The sequence below is a fragment of the Myxocyprinus asiaticus genome, chromosome 3 (genome assembly GCF_019703515.2).
Source record: "Myxocyprinus asiaticus isolate MX2 ecotype Aquarium Trade chromosome 3, UBuf_Myxa_2, whole genome shotgun sequence".
Taxonomy (NCBI): domain Eukaryota; kingdom Metazoa; phylum Chordata; class Actinopteri; order Cypriniformes; family Catostomidae; genus Myxocyprinus; species Myxocyprinus asiaticus.
Genome location: NC_059346.1, coordinates 46658276 through 46678973, shown reverse-complemented (window position 1 = coordinate 46678973; position 20698 = coordinate 46658276). Strand labels below are relative to the sequence as shown.

The 20698-nt window shown below is 37.7% G+C and overlaps 1 protein-coding gene across 3 annotated transcripts in view; it reads right to left on the bottom strand.

Annotated features, from left to right (window-relative positions):
* rxrab (retinoid x receptor, alpha b) overlaps positions 1-20698 on the bottom strand; it is a 93094-nt gene that overhangs the window by 34583 nt on the left and 37813 nt on the right. For all 3 annotated transcript variants that reach the window (XM_051657767.1, XM_051657778.1, XM_051657789.1), the window contains exon 2: positions 17052-17186. In XM_051657767.1, coding sequence (XP_051513727.1) covers positions 17052-17186 — 135 coding nt within the window. The remainder of the gene's footprint in view (positions 1-17051; positions 17187-20698) is intronic.

Sequence of the window (20698 nt, the reverse complement as noted above, 5' to 3'; positions counted from 1 at the left end):
CATGTCATTCCAAAGCAGTAGGATTTTCTTTCTTATGTGGAACAAAAATAGATATGTTGTCAGAATGTCTTGGCAGCTCTTCCATACATTTACACTGTTGTCTTGTTTGGGCAGCAACTGTCCCCATTCAAAGTACCATAAAAGCACTATGATGTAGTCTGTATGGCTTGCACTCTATATTATATGTCTTCTGAAGCCATATGATAGCTTTTGGTTAGGAAAAGACAAAAATGTAAAACATTATTTACTGAAGATCTTCCCCTCCAGCATAGCTCTCAAATCCCATTGGTGCTCATGTACATTAAAATATGCCACCTCAAGATGTGTTGCACCAGGTTTGACGTCAATGACATCAAACATCTTGAATTTGATTGTTTTTTAATTTTTGAACCTTGTTAGCCTCAGTCCCCATTCACTTTCATTGTATGCAAAAGAGCAGCTGAGACATTCTGACTTTCTAACTTCTATTTTTGTGTTCCATGGAAGAAGAAAAAAAAAATCATACGGGTTTGAAACAACACAATGCTGAGTAAATGATGTCAGAATTTTCACTTTTGGGTCAACTATTCCTTTAAATAGAATAAATACTGTGTTCAAAGAAATCTGCTTCTCTTTCAAGCACAACTGTATGTCAAGTTTCAAAGTAAAACCCTTGTAATACGCTGATAACACTATGTAACACAATTTTTATTCCTGGGTAGTAAGTGTTATTTCCTAATTGCTTATGCCTCAAAAGTATAGAAAATGGCTATTATTCCCCACAAACTTTGCTTTTGTGACCAGGACAGTGATATTTTGAAATTTACCAATTTCCAATGAGAAAACGGGCGAATTTGTGTCTTTTTGTTCACATAAAGTCAGAAAAAAACAACATATGAATCCAAATTAACATGTATTTAAAGTAATACAAAAATGACTACAAAAGATTTGGAAGTGAGTAGTTTTTCGAAATTTACGATTATACTTTAAATCACTTTCATGAATCAGCCCCCAAATGTAGTCTCCCATCATGTTCTCGTTATACTGTCCTTGGTAGCGGCGTTCTAAGTCCAGTATATCCTGATGGAAGTGCTCGCCTTGCTCCTCCGAGTATGCTCCTATGTTCTCCTTGAATTTATCAAGATGAGTATCAAGGATATGGACTTTGAGGGACATCCTACAGCCCACTGTGCCATAGTTCTTCACCAGTCTCAACCAGCTCCACATAGTTTTCGGTCTTGTGATTGCCCAGGAAGCCCCAAACCACTGCAACAAAGCTGTTCCAAGTTGCTTTCTCCTTAGTAGTGAGCTTCTTGGGGAATTCATTGCACTCCAGGATCTTTATCTGTGGTCCGACGAAGACACCGGCTTTGACCTTTGCCTCAGACAGCTTAGGGAAGAAGTCTTGAAAGTATTGAAGGCTGCTGACTCCTTATCTAGAGCTCTGACAACTTGTTTCATAAGGCCCAATTTGATGTGCAGTGGTGGCATCAGCACCTTCCGGCGGTCCACCAGTGGCTCACACTTGACGTTGTTCCTCTCTACAGAGAACTCGGTCCGCTGTGGCCAGTCCCACCTGTGGTAGTGCACCTTGGAGTCCCTGCTGTCCCAAATGCAAAGATAGCAGGGAAACTTGTTAAAACTGCCTTGGAGACCCATCAGGAATGCCACCATTTTGAAGTCATCTATGACCTCCCAGCCGTACTCATCATACTTCAAGGCATCCAGCAAGGTCTAGATGCTGTTGTAATCCTCTTTGAGGTGCACCAAGTGAGCCAGGGGAAGAGACGGGTACTTGTTACCATTATGGAGCAGCACGGCTTTGAGGCTTCTGGTTGAGCTGTCAATGAAGAGGTGCCACTGATTCTGGTTACAGGCGTTTCTGATTGCCTCGAACATACTGGTCACATTGTGGCAGAAGCAGAGTCCATCTTGACGGGTGAAGACGCTGGAAAAAGGTTGGACTTTGAACACCGCTACCAAGGACAATATAATGAGAACATGATGGGACGCTACATTTGGGGGCTGATTCGTGAAAGTGATTTAAAGTATAATCGTAAATCTCAAAAAACTACTCACTTCTAAATCTTTTGTAGTCATTTTTGTATTACTTCAGTATAATTACATGTTAATTTGGATTCATTTGTTGTTGTTTTTTTCAGACTTTATGTGATCGAAAAGACACAAATTTGCCCGTTTTCTCATTGGAAATAGGTACATTTCAAAATATCACTGTCTTGGTCACAAAAGCAAAGTTTGTGGGGAATAATAGCCATTTTCTATACTTTTGAGGCATAAGCAATTAGGAAATAACACTTACTATCCAGGAACCAAAAAATAAAATAAAAATGTGTTACACAGTGTAATTCCATTCCCATCTCAACACTGTGAATAATGAGTTGGCTCTGTAGTTTTAATATAGACAACCAGCAGAATTTTTATGTCAGTTAAGAAAATTATCTACACTTATCACGTAACACAGCAATCTAGACTCTACCGCTATATAAACAAAGGCACAGAAAATGTTTACTCACTCGCCACAAACACCTACTCACTGAAATGTAAATCAAGGGTGGGGAATAAACAGAGTAGGGGATAAGGAGGATATACCGCCAGTCTAAGCTAAATGTATTAGAGTGAAACATCGTTACAGGTCGTTAATGAGGCAGTGAGAAGCACAGCAGAGTCCTGATTAGTCAGAGGATGAGGGATGTTGTGAAAGCAGAGCAGAGCGTTAACTTTATCAGAACACAACACAGCGCTTAGCAGCTTCGACTCACAATACCACTGAATTTTATCCAACCAACGAAAAGTCTTAATTCTTCACATTTAGCTTACCATTCAATAATTTGTTACATTTATGTTACAGCTGAAATCAGAAGTTTACATACACCTTAGCCAAATTGTTCCAAGGAAGAAAGTCATAAAGGTTGGGAACAATTTGGCTAACATTTAAACTCGGTTTTTCACAATTCCTGATATTTAATCGTTAAAAACATTCCCTGTCTTAGGTCAGTTAGGATCACTACTTTATTTATTTATATATCAGCTTTTATTTTTTCATCACATTCCCTGTGGGTCAGAAGTTTACATACACTTTGTTAGTGTTTGGTAGCATTGCCTTTAAATTGTTTAACTTGGGTCAAACGTTTTGGGTAGCCTTCCACAAGCTTCTCACAATAAGTTGCTGGACTTTTGACCCATTCCTCCAGACAGAACTGGTGTAACTGAGATAGGTTTGTAGGCTTCCTTGCTCGCACATGCTTTTTCAGTTCTGCCCACAAATTTTCTATTGGATTGAGGTCAGGGCTTTGTGATGGCCACTCCAATACCTTGACTTTGTTGTTCTTCAGCCATTTTGCCACAACTTTGGAGGTATGCTTGGGGTCATTGTCCATTTGGAAGACCCTTTTGCGACTGATCTTTAACTTCATGGCTGATGTCTTGAGATGTTGCTTCAATAAATACACATCATTTTCCTTCCTCATGATGCCATCTAGTTTGTGAAGTGCACCAGTCCCTCCTGCAGCAAAGCACCCCCACAACATGATGCTGCCACCCCCATGCTTCACGGTTGGGATGGTGTTCTTCGGCTTGAAAGCCTCACCCTTTTTCCTCCAAACATAACGATGGTCATTATGGACAAAAAGTTCCATATTTGTTTCATCAGACCAGAGGAAATTTCTCCAAAAAATAAGATCTTTGTCTCCGTGTGAACTTGCAAACCGTAGTCTGGCTTTTTTATGGTGGTTTTGGAGCAGTGGCTTCTTCCTTGCTGAGCAGCCTTTCAGGTTATGTTGATATAGGACTCGTTTTACTGTGGATATAGATACTTGTCTAGCTGTTTCCTCCAGCATCTTCACAAGGTCCTTTGCTGTTGTTCTGGGATTGATTTGCACATTTTGCACCAAACCACGTTCATTTCTAGGAGACAGAATGCGTCTCCTTCCTGAGCGGTATGATGGCTGTGTGGTCCCATGGCGTTTATACTTGCGTACTATTGTGAGTGATGCTTACCATTGCCAAACTCACTGCCATATAGTCTTGAGGGTGATTGCCAAAGAATTGCTATGCGGTTGCCAAAGAGTAGTTGTTACATGGCTAGGCTGTTCTTGATGGTTGCTAGGGCATTGTTAAGTGGTTGCTAGGGTGTTCTGGATGGTTGCTAGGAATGTAACATAATAATAAATAATAAACACTTTTCATATTGCATAGAACACTTGCATAGAAAACTCCTCAAAAAGCCACAAAAATTTAGATATAACTCATACCCAAAGCACAAACTGTGAGGGTCGAGTTATGCCGAAGTTTAATACTTGGGTTCAGGGTAGGTAGGTTAGGGTTAGCGTTTTTGTTTAAATCCCTTACCCTGAGTATGAGCAATAATAAAAGTGATGCTTACCTTAGCATGCACCACTGATGATGTACTGCTCAGGTTAAACCACCATTGCACCAGTACAATAAATATTGCTTAGAATGGGAACAGTAATTTTATACATTACTTACTGTACCTTGCACCAGCTAAAAGCCTGGTTGTGGGTAATCGGTGACTGAATGTTATCGATGAAGCCTAGCACTCAATGAATCCTGTGATTATGGACTAATCTCTTTAAAGAGGTGCAAAACAAGATACTTTAGCAAAAAAGGGGTGAATCAGCCATAAACAGCTCACAGGGTTCTATATTTAATCCACTCTGTGTTCCTCAGTGCTGCAGAGTCATCTGAATATAGAGGAATAATCTCTCAAGCTGAGAGAGCTTTTGTGGCTTACTACATTTAATTGGCAGAGAGTGTTTAAATTAAACTCTTCCTAATGTATTAGGTCTGACAATTCCTTAGCACATTTTCTCCTTTCCGTTTCATCCTACTTGTCTGTAACACTGTTCTGATCTTCACAGATCTACACACAGACATGTAATACACAGCATGTTCAATAAGTCAGTAGTGGCAAGAAATCCATCTGTGGCCATCAAGTCTAGAAAGGGCTGAGAGCGAGTAATAGGGTGGGACATTCATTTAACATACTACATATGAAATCTCTCATACACAAATACACTCTCACATACAGTATATACATATGCTGCAGACAAAATGTACACTCCACTATCCGAGTGAGATTACACTACCAATTAGGTTGCATATTATAACAGTTCTAGGCACAAGTGTCCCCTAGTTTAACACAAATTCATCTGCACTCTCAGCAATTATCCACTACCTGGGTTCCTGCTCAGGGTGTTTTGTTCAGGCCTTGCCCAAGAGTTCCACCAGAAGCATCCGGATTGCCCTGGGAATGTCAGGAGATGGTCCCGGGTCCTGTCAGCCCCTCTAAGGTGTTATTCACCTCCCGGCAAAAGGCCCTCAGTGAACTGCTTGTGATAATTTTGCCTCTGCCCATTTGAGCTAATTATTTCCACCGGTCCCTTGTTTCATTGGTTGTATTTATACGTTGCCCTTTGTTTTTTTCTTTTTTTTTCTTTGCTGAGTTCTCCAGTCTTCCTCAAGTGTCTTTTCTGGAACATAAGCCCTGCTGTTTTTGCCTCTTGTATCTCTGTATTTTTTTTCAACATTTTTTTTTTTAACTGTGCTGGACCCTGTTTGGAATTGTTTATTGGACTTTTGATTGGACTGTTGGCCCTGGATTTTGTCTATTTGCTTTGCCTGTATTCTGCACGTTCTCAGGACTCCATTTTTTAGTATTTTTGGATTACTTTTTTGAGCAGTCAATAAACTGAGCAGTGCAGCCTGCTTACGTTTGCTTTCTCTGCAGTTGAGTTCACAAAAAGTTCTCTGAGTGTTGCAATCTGCCAGAGACCCAGGTTCTAGTACCGATGAGGGAACTGCCATGACAGAATCGTTTCAGTGCTGTTATACCTAATATCAGCACGCTTGGAACACTGCTTGACCAATTAGATTAGAAGGTAGTAGCTTTTTAGACATTATTATAGTCTCAGTCCAAAAAGCTGTCCCTATTAATGAAAACAAAAGACGAGATAAATATTTTAAGATGAGCACATTGTATTTCAGTCAGGGATTTCCTGCAGAGGTTTAATCCCAGTTTAGACACAAAATACAATCAGCTCCAAGCAAATAATTTACAATGATAAGACAACTTGTTTTGAAATTAAATACAGATAAACAAAATGCAGCATTTTTCATCCTGTACAAGGAAGAAAATTAAAAATGATCTCATGATCTCAAAGCATCAGCATTTGCATTCTTTTTCTGGTAGTACAAACCACAGGCAGCCACTCAGATATGTGAAATATTCATGATCCTCATTCCCCCTCTGGGTTTTCTTTTGAAATGGTCACCATAATGTTTCAATCTTAGCTCCAGAGAGAATTCATTTTAAACATCCTTTTATCTAGATCTGACAGACAGCGGCTATACATCATGTATATGAAAAAGCAGCCAGTGTAAAAACTGTTTTGAACAAGCCCAACTGGATGATTGACAGAAATCTTATTGCTTTCATCTAATTTAGTATCCCTAGGAAATTTATTCATCAGTTAATTTGAGAACAGTCTCAGCCTCAGATGGCATGTCCACGGACCACCCACCATCCATCTGATGCATAAGAGAGTATACCCGCCTCCAAACAGAATGTAAAAATGAAACAAACTGTTGGTCGCTTCACATGTCTATCAAATGGTCTCTTCCCCTAAGAATGTTTGTTCTTGGCAAGAATAAGCTGCAACGGACCATATTCACAGTAGCATCATCTTAAATTTTTGATAAGAATGACAACGAGGCTGTGAGGGACAGTTTTTTTTTAATGGGTTGTACTTTTGTTTAGTGTTTTGGATTGTTTAGCTGAAGAAAACAATTCAGTAGATATAAAATTCCAGAAAAAAACGAGTTGTGAAAAAATTAGATGTGATGCAGCTTTATCTAGTGCATGCCATTGAAGAGTTTGCAAGTCTATCCCTAACAGCCTCGTTTGCATTCCCATAAAAAAATTATATAGTATATGGCACTCCTGTGAATGAAGAGCGCAATAAGTTTAGTTCCGACACTAAAAATCCCATATATTTTATTTTCCATTGGAGAATTATACAAACTTTTAAACCTTTAAAGAAAGACCTACCATGAGCTCCAAGGTTGTTCGTCGATGGTATATGCTTCTGCTGAAGATATTAGTCCATGTTATTTCAACATAATAAAAAAAAATCTTGTTTAATATCGGAATTCCTGGTGAAGAATTACACTACCCATGATCCTGAGGACAAACGCACCACCAATCGGAGAATCAAGCCAAACAAACTGCAACAAAAGAGCCTAGCAGACGCTAGTATAAGTTATTTGTATAAATCGGAATATTTTGCAAAAAGCTATACTTTAAATATACTGATTCTATAAATCAACAACTTTAAATCAATAGTTGTATATTTTTCCACCGTATTTAATTTGTTTGTGTCATTCGCAGTGCTTCATCATGTACCATTGTCTTTTTTTACCCGATTTTCGAATACTTTTTTGCTTCAAATCAAAGCTTGAAATTTTGCAATTCAATTTCATGGCTTAGAATTTTTTTATGAAGGATTTTATAAAATCCCAAAGGAAAAAAAATGAATGGGAAAATACTTCTGGAACCAAGACGGCTAAAAAAAAAAAAAAAAAGTGGGCGGGCACTAATGCGCTCTTTTGGGACCAGACCTTGTGCCGTCTAATATGAGAGCCTAATATGAGAATGACGAACAGCAATAAATACCTCAAATGTTTGGACATCCACTTACAACAATAGTACCAAAAGTACAATGTTTTTTTGGACAGATACCATGGTATTCTTTGAAGTACCTTGGAGTATCATGTAAATTTCAAGGTATATTAATATGATAATCATTCAGTACCATACCATATATAGCAAAGTACATTGATATTACCATTTGATATCATCATTGTACCACTGTACCTCTATATTACTTTTGTAACGGTCGAGTTCCCATACATCTGCACAGCAAATTAACCCATAGTGATGCACCTGTTCGAAGGTGTTTGCTGATCGTGTCAGATATCATGCTAAGCATCTGCAGTCCTTGTGTTCTTGGCATGTCCAAGTAAACATTTGCTTATATTATTTGGTTTTCTAGTCAGAACCATGCACTCCATGCTAACCATGCTAATGCACAGGCTACAGGCACAGCACAGCTCCAATATCTGCAATGTAGCAGCTGATTTCAGGGCATGGGAAGCTGGTCCCTCAAACTGAAATGTTATCACTTTCCCTTACAAGACTAGAGTGTATGAGACAATCAGATAAACGTCTCTGTAGTGTAGAAAGAAGGCTGTCCCTCTTTAAGCCACCTGTGAGATTGAGCTAGTGCTATCAGACACACTCTGTTACATGTGTTTGCACAGAGATATACAGATATGAGCTGCTGGTATGGACAGAACTGCTTGCAGGAGTCCAGAGGCCAGTGAATGAGCACAGGTTTGGACCTGAGTACATGATTGTAAATATACAGAAGCAACATGAAATGTCTGAACAGTTCATATATCTGACATATTTTGAGTGCAAAGCTTTAATAAATAATAATACGTTCCATGATTCTAAATATAATCTAACATGATTGATGACATGACAGAAAACTATCTCTGCGATGACTCAGAAGTGAAATGAAACAAACACAGGCATGCTCTTTACAAAAGCTCCCAAAAATAGAAAAAATTAATAATTTAATACCTCAAGCCAGTACACTAATCTCCACTAAAACCACCAATGAAAAATAATAAATAAAACCTGATTGTGGTGCTTGTCTGTGCAAATGATGCCTGGGTGTTGTGGGTGGTTGACAAGGCGTTGCTATGCAGTTGCTAAGGTGTTCTGAGTGGTTTTACGCGCATTGCTATGCAGTTGCTAGGTTGTTCTGGGTGGGTGTTAGGTTGATTCTTACTGGCCCAATTCAAAATAGCCAACCCCCAAGAGCAGTATTTATGATATAGTATAGTAATAGTGATGTTTGCCTAAGCGAGCACTAGCAATAATCTGAACAAAAAAGATTGGTAAATGAAGAACAAGAATAGAACACAAGGCTGAACAAAATAAGATGATTTCTAACAGAATTAGATAAAAGTATCCCGTCTGTTGATTTGATGTGTGGTGCAGATTAAAAACCAAGCTTCTTTCTGCAATGCTTGACAATAGTCCATCATCTTTAGAGACCTCTTAATCCTCTCTTTTAGCTTTAAATCAGGACAGTAGAGATCCTTTCATCCTCTGTCAGTGTATCCCTGTAGTAAGATTGCGGACTGCCCCACTTTTAGGTTGCTAACACACAAACACACACAAGCACAGACACACACACACACTTGCACAATCGCCGGTGGGACTGGATAGCTGGCCTGGTGCCCTGAGAACTGGAGCTTATACAGTGTGTCTGCCAATCTGAGCCCAACAAGCTGTTTTTTTTGGGGAAGGCATGTGCAATTAATTTGATTCTCACAGACCATCAATGTCCTGCAAAAAGGCCAATAAAAACCCCAGTTACCACAACATCTTCTGAGAAAGACTTTGTCACATTGCTCTTGTTAAAAGATCAAGTGTAACTACTGCTAGATTGTTGAAGCAAGAAGAGCAAAGATTCTCAATAAAAAATTATATTGTTTTTGGTACGGAGTGCTGATAAATGTAAATTTTCGCAATCTCTTTTTTTTTAATGAAGCAAAAATCAAAAACAAAAACAGGTTCTGTTTAGCAGTGGGAACCCAGAAATTAGATAATATTTCATTATGCCAGAGAGAGAGAAAGAGATAAAGAGCTCACTGGGACTTAAGTAGCTGATTAAAGCTGATAAAGCTCCAGGACTGATCGCTTCCTTCCAGCTTCTGTCTCGTAAGCCGCCCATTTGAACACCATGCGCAAACCATATTCAGAGAGAGTTTCACAATTATGACATTAGATATTATGCATATTTAAATGCTACACTCATGCAATCATTTTTGAACACATTTTTTTTATTTTTTTATTTTCAAGTGAAAATATCTAAGCATCCTTAAAAAAATAAATAAAAAATAATATTCTGCTCAGTCACCACATATCCTTTTGAGTTCCAAGGAAGAAAGTCATAAAGGTTGGGAACAATATAAGGGTGAGTAATTGATGACAGGTTTTTTTGTGTGTGTGTGTGTGAACTATACCATTTTTCCCTTTGTTGAATATGTTGCGCATTCTGAGATTGTAGAGAGTGGTTATCTGAGTTACCGTAGCCTTTCTGTCAGCTCAAACCAGTCTGGCCATTCTCTGTTGACCTCTCTCATCAACAAGGTGTTTCTGTCAACAAAACTGCCACTCACTGGATGTTTTTTTGTTTTGTTTTTGGCATCATTCTGAGTGAACTCTAGAGACTGTTGTGCATGATAATCCCAGGAGATCAACAATTACAGAAATACTCAAACCAGCCCGTCTTGCACCAACAATCATGCCATGGTCAAATCACTGAGATAATATTTTTTCCCCATTCTGATGGTTGATGTGAACATTAACTGAAGCTCCTTACCCATATTTGCATGATTTTATGCATTGCACTGCTACCACACGATTAGCTAGCTGATTAGATAATCGCATGAATAAGTAGGTGTACAGGTGTTCATAATAAAGTGCTCAGTGTGTGTATATATACTCAGCAAAATAAAAGAAACGTCCTCTCACTTTCCACCGCTTGTATTTTCAGCAAACTTAACATGTGCAAATATTTGTATGAACATAAAAAGTTTCAAAAACTAAGACATAAACTGAACAAGTTTCACAGACATATGACTAACAGAAATGGAATAATGTGTCCCTGAACAAAGGGGGGGGTTGTCAAAATCTAAAGTAACAGCCAGTATCTGGTGTGGCCACCAGCTGCATTAAGTACTGCAGTGCATCTCCTTCTCATGGACTGCACCAGATTTTCCAGGTCTTGCTGTGAGATGTTACCCCACTCTTCCACCAAGGCACTTGCAAATTTGATTTCTGGGGGGAATGGCCCTAGCCCTCACCCTCCGATCCAACAGGTCCCAGACGTGCTCAATGGGATTGAGTTCTGGGCTCTTCGCTGGCCATGGCAGAACACTGACATTCCTGTCTTGCAGGAAATCATGCACAGAACGAGCAGTTAGGCTGGTGGCATTGTCATGCTGGAGGGTCATGTCAGGATGAGCCTGCAGGAAGGGTACTACATGAGGGAGGAGGATGTTTTCCCTGTAACATACAGTGTTGAGATTGCCTGCAATGACAACAAGCTCAGTCCGATGATGCTGTGACACACCGCCCCAGACCATGACGGACCCTCCACCTCCAAATCGATCCCGCTCCAGAGTACAGGCCTCGGTGTAACGCTCATTCCTTTGACGATAAACGCGAGTCCGACCATCACTCCTGGTGAGACAAAACCGTGACTCGTCAGTGAAGAGCACTTTTTGCCAGTCCTGTCTGGTCCAGTGAAGGTGGGTTTGTGCCCATAGGCGACGTTGTTGCTGGTAATGTCTGGCAAGGACCTGCCTTACAACAGGCCTACATGTAAATTGATCATATTAAGGAATTAAGTTTAACAAACTAATCTAAAAGTTTTTGAGATTCATGCTTGAAGATGCACACAATATTTTTATTCCTCACTAAAAAAGTTTAACTCCTAAAGACATGAATTGTAATTTTAAAATATATGTATAAAATCATGAAAACACACATGAGATGAAGACTCTAGTCATATTGGTAACCTTATAAAAGCTTTTTTATTCTACATTAAGTGGGTCCCCTCATGGGGGCTGCCATGTAAGGATCACATGACCAGCCGAATACTACTCCCTTAATCTCAATAACAGTCCTGTTATTTGACACTTTCACTCATGGATTAAAGTAATCATGGCTGACTGTGGATACTACATTTCTACAATAGCATCTTTAACTGAAAACTATTGATTTTGAATGATGCTGCATCCACGCCACTAGGTGTCAGTGTAAGTCCAAGACAACATAAACTAAAAAAATTACTGATTGCACCTTTAAAACAATAATAATAATAAAAAAATAAATAAATAATAATAATAATAAAAAAAATGCCAATGGTAAAATTAAAAATAAATGGAAAAAAGCTACTTAACGGTTTCTTTTGGGCAAATCACGCAGGTTTATGTTGTGCATATTGATAGATATTATTGTTGCAAATATTCTAAGAGAAATATCAAATACCGCAGCTGTTCATCATCAACTACAGACAATTGTTTTGTTTTGTTTTTTCTAGTAAAACTCAAATGCCAGTTAGGTATTTTGTGTTTTTCCACACAAGCATCTGTTACTTGAATCGACCAACACATTACAAATGTGATCTTAGCTCAGCCGGTTGTGGCACCTCAGTCTGTTTGATAGAGACAACTACCTCGATCATCAGGAAGAAATTAGCAGAGCACTGAGCAACACAATCTTATTGGCTGCCTGGCCCATCCGCTCCATTTGAGGTCAGCTCAGACATTCCAATGGATAATCTTTTCCATCCCTTCACTCTCTTGTCTCTCTCTCTCTCTCTCTCTCTCTCTCTCTCTCTCTCTCTCTCTCACACACACACACACACACACACTTTTTTCTCAAAGAGAAACTACAGCACAAGGCTGGCTTTGTGCAGCCTCTTCACTAGCTTTTCTGTCAGTGTGTGTTTAAGTGAACTGTATGGAGGGCTTAGGAGGCTGAAATATATACAGTATCTGTCTTTCCTGCTGAAAAAAAACAACAAAAAAACAAACAGCTTAAACCAGCCTAAATTAGTTTGATGGTCTTTGCTAGTCTCCCAACCTGGTATGGTTGGTCTGTAGTCTGGTTTTAGAAGGGTTGGGGCAGTTTTCAGTTGGTCAGGCTGGTAGACCAGCTAAAATCAGCTAAGACCAGCTTAAACCAAATAAGAGTGGCAAACCACATTAGGCTGGTTTTGGATGTTTTTTTGTTTCGTTTTGTTTTTTCAGAAGGGTTCATTCTCAATTCATCCTACACCTTCCCGTAAAGTTTTTTTCTATACCAAGCTAGTAATATGAAACCTCAGAATTAGGGCCATCACCACATCACAAACGTTCTGTAGACTAGCTCAGCTATGTTTGCCTCTGGAGGTTTGCCTACTTTTTCCAGCATCCCTTTCTTTGTTCTGCTCCCTCTCTCTGAACTTGCAACAAAAGTCTGTAATTATGGCGGCACAAACAGGAGAGAAAAAAACAATATTATAGCATTCTCTCACATTTCCAAAACTAGTGTTTGCTTGGATTTACAGGAACATGTTAATACTCCAAAACAACATTATGTTAGTATTTTTGTCTTTTTTTTTTTTTCATCAGAAATACTGAAACATCCTTAAAACTGATCAATTTAATTGATAGGCAAAATTAAGGATTATGCTTAAATCAAGCATAAACAATTCAATATACCTATATTCTCTGAAAACAAACTTTAATCATCTTACAATTATGCTTTTCAAGAAAATGTATTTTGTTTTAAGAATGTTAATAAGGTGGCCCAGGGGTGCACCACACAAACAAATTAGCAAATAAAGTAAAAGCTGAAAACACAATGGAAATAAGCCATATATATATATATATATATATATATATATATATATATATATATATATATATATATATATATTTCTTTTTTAAATATAAATGCTGTACTTATTTGTCCTGAATTGCTCTTGACAATGCATACCCATGGGTTCTCTCAGAACTCTTATTGCATACATTTATCAACATTTAAAATCAAATCAATTTATATTCAAAGGGACATTTCTAGCATACACTGAGTCTCCTCTGTTTAGATTTCCAAGAAGGAAACACATTACATGTTGACCAGAGAACTTCTCTTGTGAATGACTTGCAGTGGCACGAGCAGCTCATGATCTTGCATGCATTGAGTCAGACTGTCTTACAACTTAAAATACAGTGTTTAAAAACAATTGTACTTTCAGTTTATTTCGTTGTGCTGTGGCTTAATTTCATTGTGTTGTTGCTTATTTCCGTTGTGCTGTGGCTTTTCTGTTGTGGCTTAATTTTGTAGTGTTGTGCTTATTTCCATTGTATTTTCAGCTTTTATTTGCTTTGCCAATTTGGTTTTGTTGTGCACCTTTGGGCCACCATATTATTTAGGTATATTTACTGGAAAACAAGACAAAAATACTGAAAATGCTTTTTGCAGTGTGCCAGCTGTAGAAATGCCAGCTGTTGTGAACTACTGGGATGGTCGTTTTGAATCAACCCACATATCTACTCTACATCACCGTATTTAGATATGTCATTGTGTAAAATTACTGAGATATACATCCTCGACTAAACACATTGTTGAGCGATAGCACTCAAGACTAAAGACTAAAGTTCATGCAATAGATTTAATGCACAAATTAACTACATACAGTATACAGTATATCTCTGAAAGTGACAATTCACTTTACAAAAAACTAAAAGTCTAGGGAAGAACAAACTTACTGTATGCCAGATGAAAACCAACTGAAAACAAAAGGACCTAGCATGTGAATACATCATGTTGAAACATCACATCCAAGTATAAGACCGGTAAAATGTGTCCATTAAAGCAGGGGCTGGGGGAGAATGCTTCTATATGTGCTTTGTTCTAACATGTTTGCATTAGAAGCTATTTCCCATAAGTTAAACAGTATCTTGTGTTCTTAAACCTACACAGAAATGGCAGGAAAAGATGTCTTATACTTGGAATGAAGACTGATTTGCCCTACAGCTAATCAACCATGCAGTGAGTGTTAGTTAAATTGCTCAAAAACTATATAATTACTTATCTAAAATTTTAACCAGATTACTTTTTGTCTGTTTATGTGTGTGAGTGTACCGGAGATAAGAGTCTCTGCTCAAATCTACATATCACAGAAACACATTTGTTTTTTCGCTCAAAAAATTCGAAATTCACTGCTCTAGCTGCTATTGGAACTTGGCTGTGCGATACTGCAGACATTGTTTACTTTTGTATGAAAAATTGCTTGTTATGTCCTAAGTCGCTTTGGATAAAAGCATCTGCTAAATGACTAAATGTAAATGTAGAAATATGTCTGTTTTTCAGAATTCTTTTAGTTCGCCTAATAATTATGACAATATGCACTTTTGTTTTTGATCTGCTAAGGTGTTTGTTTGGTGAAATTTCTCCTGTTCATGCACATCCCTGAAATTCTTGACCTATGAGAACTTGGCCAGTTGAACAGCGTTGATGATTGGTTAAAACTAATTGTGGGTGAAGTTTGGATGTGACATTTTTCATTTACAATCGAGTGTGCCAGCTGAGAATATTGTTGCTAGCTTGGTTATTACTTTAACATTAAAAGTTGATAATTTTGAAGCCCTTATCTCAAAGGCTACACTGTAAAAAATGTCTGTAATTTTAACAGTAAAAAACTGTAAAACATTTTAAAAGATAATACATGTATTTTTATGGTCAAATGTTGTAAAAATTAATTTTTGTTTGTTTAAAAGTATGATTTTCCCATATAATTAACGGTTAAAATTTATATTATGTTTAACAAGAGAGTACATGTACTTTTTACAGTAAATTATTGTTAAAATTATGGTAAAAAACAGTAATCGGGCGTTCCCAGAATTCCGTGTGTGACCCATTACATTTCATTATATTTTATGGTAATAGTTATGTTTCTTCTTATTTTTAATATCAGTTATGTACATTGGGGTGTTCTGTCTTAAATTTGATGTAGTTTAGTTAAATTTTATTGCATGATTTTAATTTCACATGTGTTACACTGATGGTGTTTAGTGTTTTTGTGAGTGACACTGAGCACTGTCTCTTAGGGATGGGCAATACCACTTATTTTCTTTTCGATCCGATACCAATAATTTCAAGTCTAATATCAATACCGATACCAATACTGATACTTCTAATAAATTATTATTCTTTTCCGATTTCTTGGGATAAAATGGGTAATTTATAATATTATTTTTAGTCATAATTCGTGTTTTTTTTTTTTTTACATTTGTGAGCCTAAACAGAAAATTATTAGACTTCTGTTTTCTTTACCCTTACACAAATTAACCATGGTTACTACTACAATATTACTGTAGTAAAACCATGGTTTCAGCCAAAAAAATAAAATTATGGTTACTACAATACTACTTTAGTAAAACCATGATTAACTATTTTTTTAATTACTTATTAACAACAATTAAACACAAACTTATTTTAAGAAATGTCACCTTTAGATATGTTATTTTAGTGTGAGTTTCTCTTATTTTCTATCATTACCTCTACAAGGCACTGATCCCTCTTGTTTGAATGAGCCTTGTGTCTTTCAGCATTTATGCATATAAGATGAGCGGAAGAAGAAATAGTTCCATCCTGTACAAGTATTTGCTAATATAGCCTAATACTTTTTATTTCACTTTGAAACGTATTATTATTATTGTTCATGTTAACCAAATAATCATATCCCTAGTTTACATTTAATAAAAAAAAAATATTAGAATCGATATCTTTGTGTGAGGATCAATATTTTTGATTCAACATCAGTATCGGAAGTATCAATACTTTAGGATTGATTCGCCCATCCCTACTGTCTCTACAAGTTTATTGGTCATTGCTCCTGGAAGAACCTCTATTGGTGAACTTCATGTGCCCTTCTGTAATTACTACGGTGATTAACAATACATTATAAAGTGAAAAGCAGATTTTTACAGAAGGTTAATATATTAAGTTTATCATTTAATAATATAAATGATGGTACTGCACCATAAACTATACCATAAAAACTGTTTTAAACTGTAAAATGTACAAGTTGTTTAAATTTTTACTGTATTTTTTACATAATTATTCTGGCAACCACAGCTGCCAGTTTTTTTTTTTTTTTAAACAATGAATTTTTTTTTTTACAGTGTATTGTAAGAACAATGTTACTTATTACACCCAACATTGCATCCATGTTATGCATTTATGAGAGCAACGCAACTGCACTAACACAATCTGAAAACAGATGGCTTACAGCTGAATTAAAAATACTTCCCATCACTTTGGGACTGACATAAATGATAATGTAGCAAAACACAGGTGCTCTGTGTTTGTGAAAATGTGAGTGTGTATGTTAGTTTTATACCTGTGGATATCCTGCGCTGTTGCTGTGGGTACGCATCTGTGAAGCCAGAGCAGCCATTGGGCAAACTGCCAGCATCACCCGGTCGTCTCCGCAAGCACGGCGGCGGGGCTACTGAGCACGTATTTTTCAGGAGCCCTGTGTGTGTGACACAAGAGCAGTGGGTTAGAGTCCCTCACTTCCAGTGCAAAAAATACTGCACATTGATTTGCACTGTAAGGTGTGATATTGTGCCGGATGAGGATCCAAAAACAAAACAAAAAATACACTTGTGGAACCCGTTTTTGTGCAATGGCTTCATATCCCTGAAGAATTAAAAAAAATTAATGAGCTGTTAGAACAATATCATTGTTTAGAGCATGCTTGTTCACAGCTCAGGAGACATAATAAATGTTTAATTTTACCATATATTTTGTATCAGATGTTTCTCCTAAGAGTCCTTTAGAGAAACACTGTTATATTAGAAACAAAGGGTGCAATTTTTCACATACATAAAGAGTATAAAGATATACAATTTACAAGGATAGCATAGCCCAGATAATTTGGCCTTTATATTTAAATCTCTGCTTTTCAATTGCAGACTTTTGTCTTCAAGTCAGTCCACTGGTGGCCATCTTTGAAATGCTCTCTGGAAGCTATTTCCAGTCATGAAAGTGCAGCTCCTATCTATTTAATTGGGGTAACACCGAAATCTCCAAAACGGTTGGTCAAGATTACAATCAAAGAACATATTTCAAATCACCAGTAAAATCTGACAACACTGGAATCATAAATTGTGCTTCTTTACCTCAGATTATGCTAAAAAGACACAATTTTCCCAGCTTGCATAGTTTATGCACGCTGTCGAGTTGATTGACAGATGATATCTGTATCTATAAGGTGATTGGCTCTTTTACCTGTAAAGTGGGATTTTCTTTCTACATCTGTTGACCACTGGGCATTCCAATTTCTACCATTCATTTTAATAGAAGTGGCCCGTCCTTCCTAAATTGCCTCGGCTTTAGTATATTGGCAAATGTGCGCAGTTTGTTACATTATTGATATCTCTTCTAAAACTCTCGAGACATGCAAGATTACAGGGTCTTTTTTCTTAGGAGAATAAGGAGTCTTCAGGAAAAGTCTGTTTAATCTCTGATTTAATCTAATTACTGTTTAGGCAAATCATTGAGATATTAAAGGTGCATTCAGCAATTTTTTCCTAATTTAAAAACATTGACTCCTAAAGAAATGAATAGACATTTTGAAACACACAGACAAAATCTTGACCACTCACACAAGATGAAGACTCGAGTCATATCTGTAACCTTAAAAAACTACATTTTATTTTATATGGAGAGGGTCCCCTCATGGGAACCGGCATGTTAGGATCACATGACCAGCCGAATCGTATTCGCTTATTCTCAGTGACCGCCCTGTTAGTGGCATGTGACGCACAAAACAGCACCGCGATAGCAGAAGGGGGCAGCGATATGCAGAAAAGGACAGCATTTGGGCCATTTCTATGTAAAATCCCGGGCCGATTTCTCTTCCCAGTCTGCCCTTGGAGAGAAGAGAGAGAGCAAGACAGAGGGTGCGATCACCTGTTGATGATGCTGTAGTGTGTTAGTCAGCTTTCTGAAGATAATGTAATTTTGGTGAAATGCATCCTATTTTCTCAGTGGAAAAACAGCCGTCCAAGTGGGGGTATTCCTCCATATTTCGCGGTAGCTAGTGCGCAAGAGTCTTTCACTATAGAAACCGCAATCTCCTTCACCATTTTGTCCTCTCCAATGTGGAAAGTCCAGTAAGAAGTAAGTGCCTTGAGTTTGTGTAATTAATCAGTCTGTTGTGTCTCTCAGCTGTGATGTGCCTTAATGCTGAAGTTGTTAGTTTAAAGCCGTTTAAAGATATTTCCTAGCTTTAGTAGTGTAGTAGTAATACGAGCAATCATGGAAGTGCTGTTGAATATAAACACTGAGTGACGATGACTCACTTCACGTCACCAACTGGCTCATATTACACACAAAAATGATCTTTTGCCTCCACATGTTGGCTTAAATATGTAATGTCACAAAATTAAATGTAAAAAGACATATCTCTAAACCCCTCTGCAGTTCTCTTACACTTTAGTTTAGAATGGCATGAACACAAGCAGAGTGATACACACAGTGAAGCGTCTGAGTGCTGATGGTGTGAGACCATCAGTGCTCATGGAACGTCTCTTGTCCACTCAGATTCGAGGACCGGAACTAACTGTTGTACATATTTCTATAATTAAATCGCAGACTCAACAGCAAGATGATCCACACTCTTTCTCAATTTCTTATATTTTTTCATATCTCACAGTACAGGAGAACACAGACATTTCTGCCTCACGGCCTTCTTCAGTATGTAATTTTTAGAGTTGGGGTACTCGAGTACCAATTTTAATGGACTTGGACTTGTCACGGACTCAGATGCATTTTTACTCTGACTTGACTCGGACTCGAGCCTTTGGGACTCGGGATTTTTTTCAGAGTCCAGCCGAGTCCATGGCATTTGATTTGTGATTCAATGAACTAAATAAATATATAAAAATAATGAGACAGAAATAAATGGACACTCTGTCTGCAAGCAGTTTTAGCACCCCCTGATGTCGTAAATGTAGCCAGAGTTTGTTTCACCGTGTTGAGCAAACACACCTGCAGAGCGACACACTCAGTCAACCAATATGCTTGAATGTTACTACGGAGACTGCTGTATAACATCAATTACCGAGGTGGCTGGCATGACAAACACATAAAGACAGGTATGTAGCCAATGTACTAGAAACTACAAGGCAGTTTCACATGGCACGGGACCTTTTCGCTATTGTCTCTCGTTTGCAGAGAAGAAAATGAATTTTGTTGCGTCGCACGTTGATTTGATGATACATTCATTCTAGTCTTTAGCAAATCAACAGAAATGTATCTGGTTACCATGGCAATGACATCATGTGCTTAGTGCTAGCGCTCTATGTCGTCCTGTCAGTCGTGTAATTTCTTAACTACTACTGTGTTAACTCATTATTTTCCCAAACCACTCGGCAGATGGAGACAAAAAATAAATCTCAGTATATATTATTTCTTTAGATAGGGATCATTTTAGATAAAACTAAACTAAATTGAAAAAGACAAATTGAAAATGAAGTAGAAATAAAAAACAACATTAAAATTCGAAACAATAATAACTCTGGTTTTGCAGATTTCCCTTTCTTTAGTCTATGTTCGAGTGGAAGGGGAAAAGCAACAAATAAAATGTCAACAGAATGCAATTAGAAGTGTGTTGAAGGACAGTTTTCATCTGAAACCACTTTGAAGTTTGTTCAGCTGGGGCCGGTTGCACCAGCTATACGTAAGTTACAACCTAGCATAGTTGTGGCGTAAATGGGTAAATGGTCCGACTCAGCCCCTTTTGGACTTGGACTCGACTTGGACTCGGACTCGATTGTTTAAAGACTCGGACTTGACTCGGACTCGACAAAGATGGACTCGAACCCAACACTAGTAATTTTGTTATACAACTGCACAGAGTTTTTTTTTTTATTAAGTCTGATGGTTTAGGGAGACTATTTAGGGATGCTTAGAGGTAACAGGAGTGATCGAAATCCTTATTAAGGCCCAATGGAGACATGGACTTCAAACAATACATCC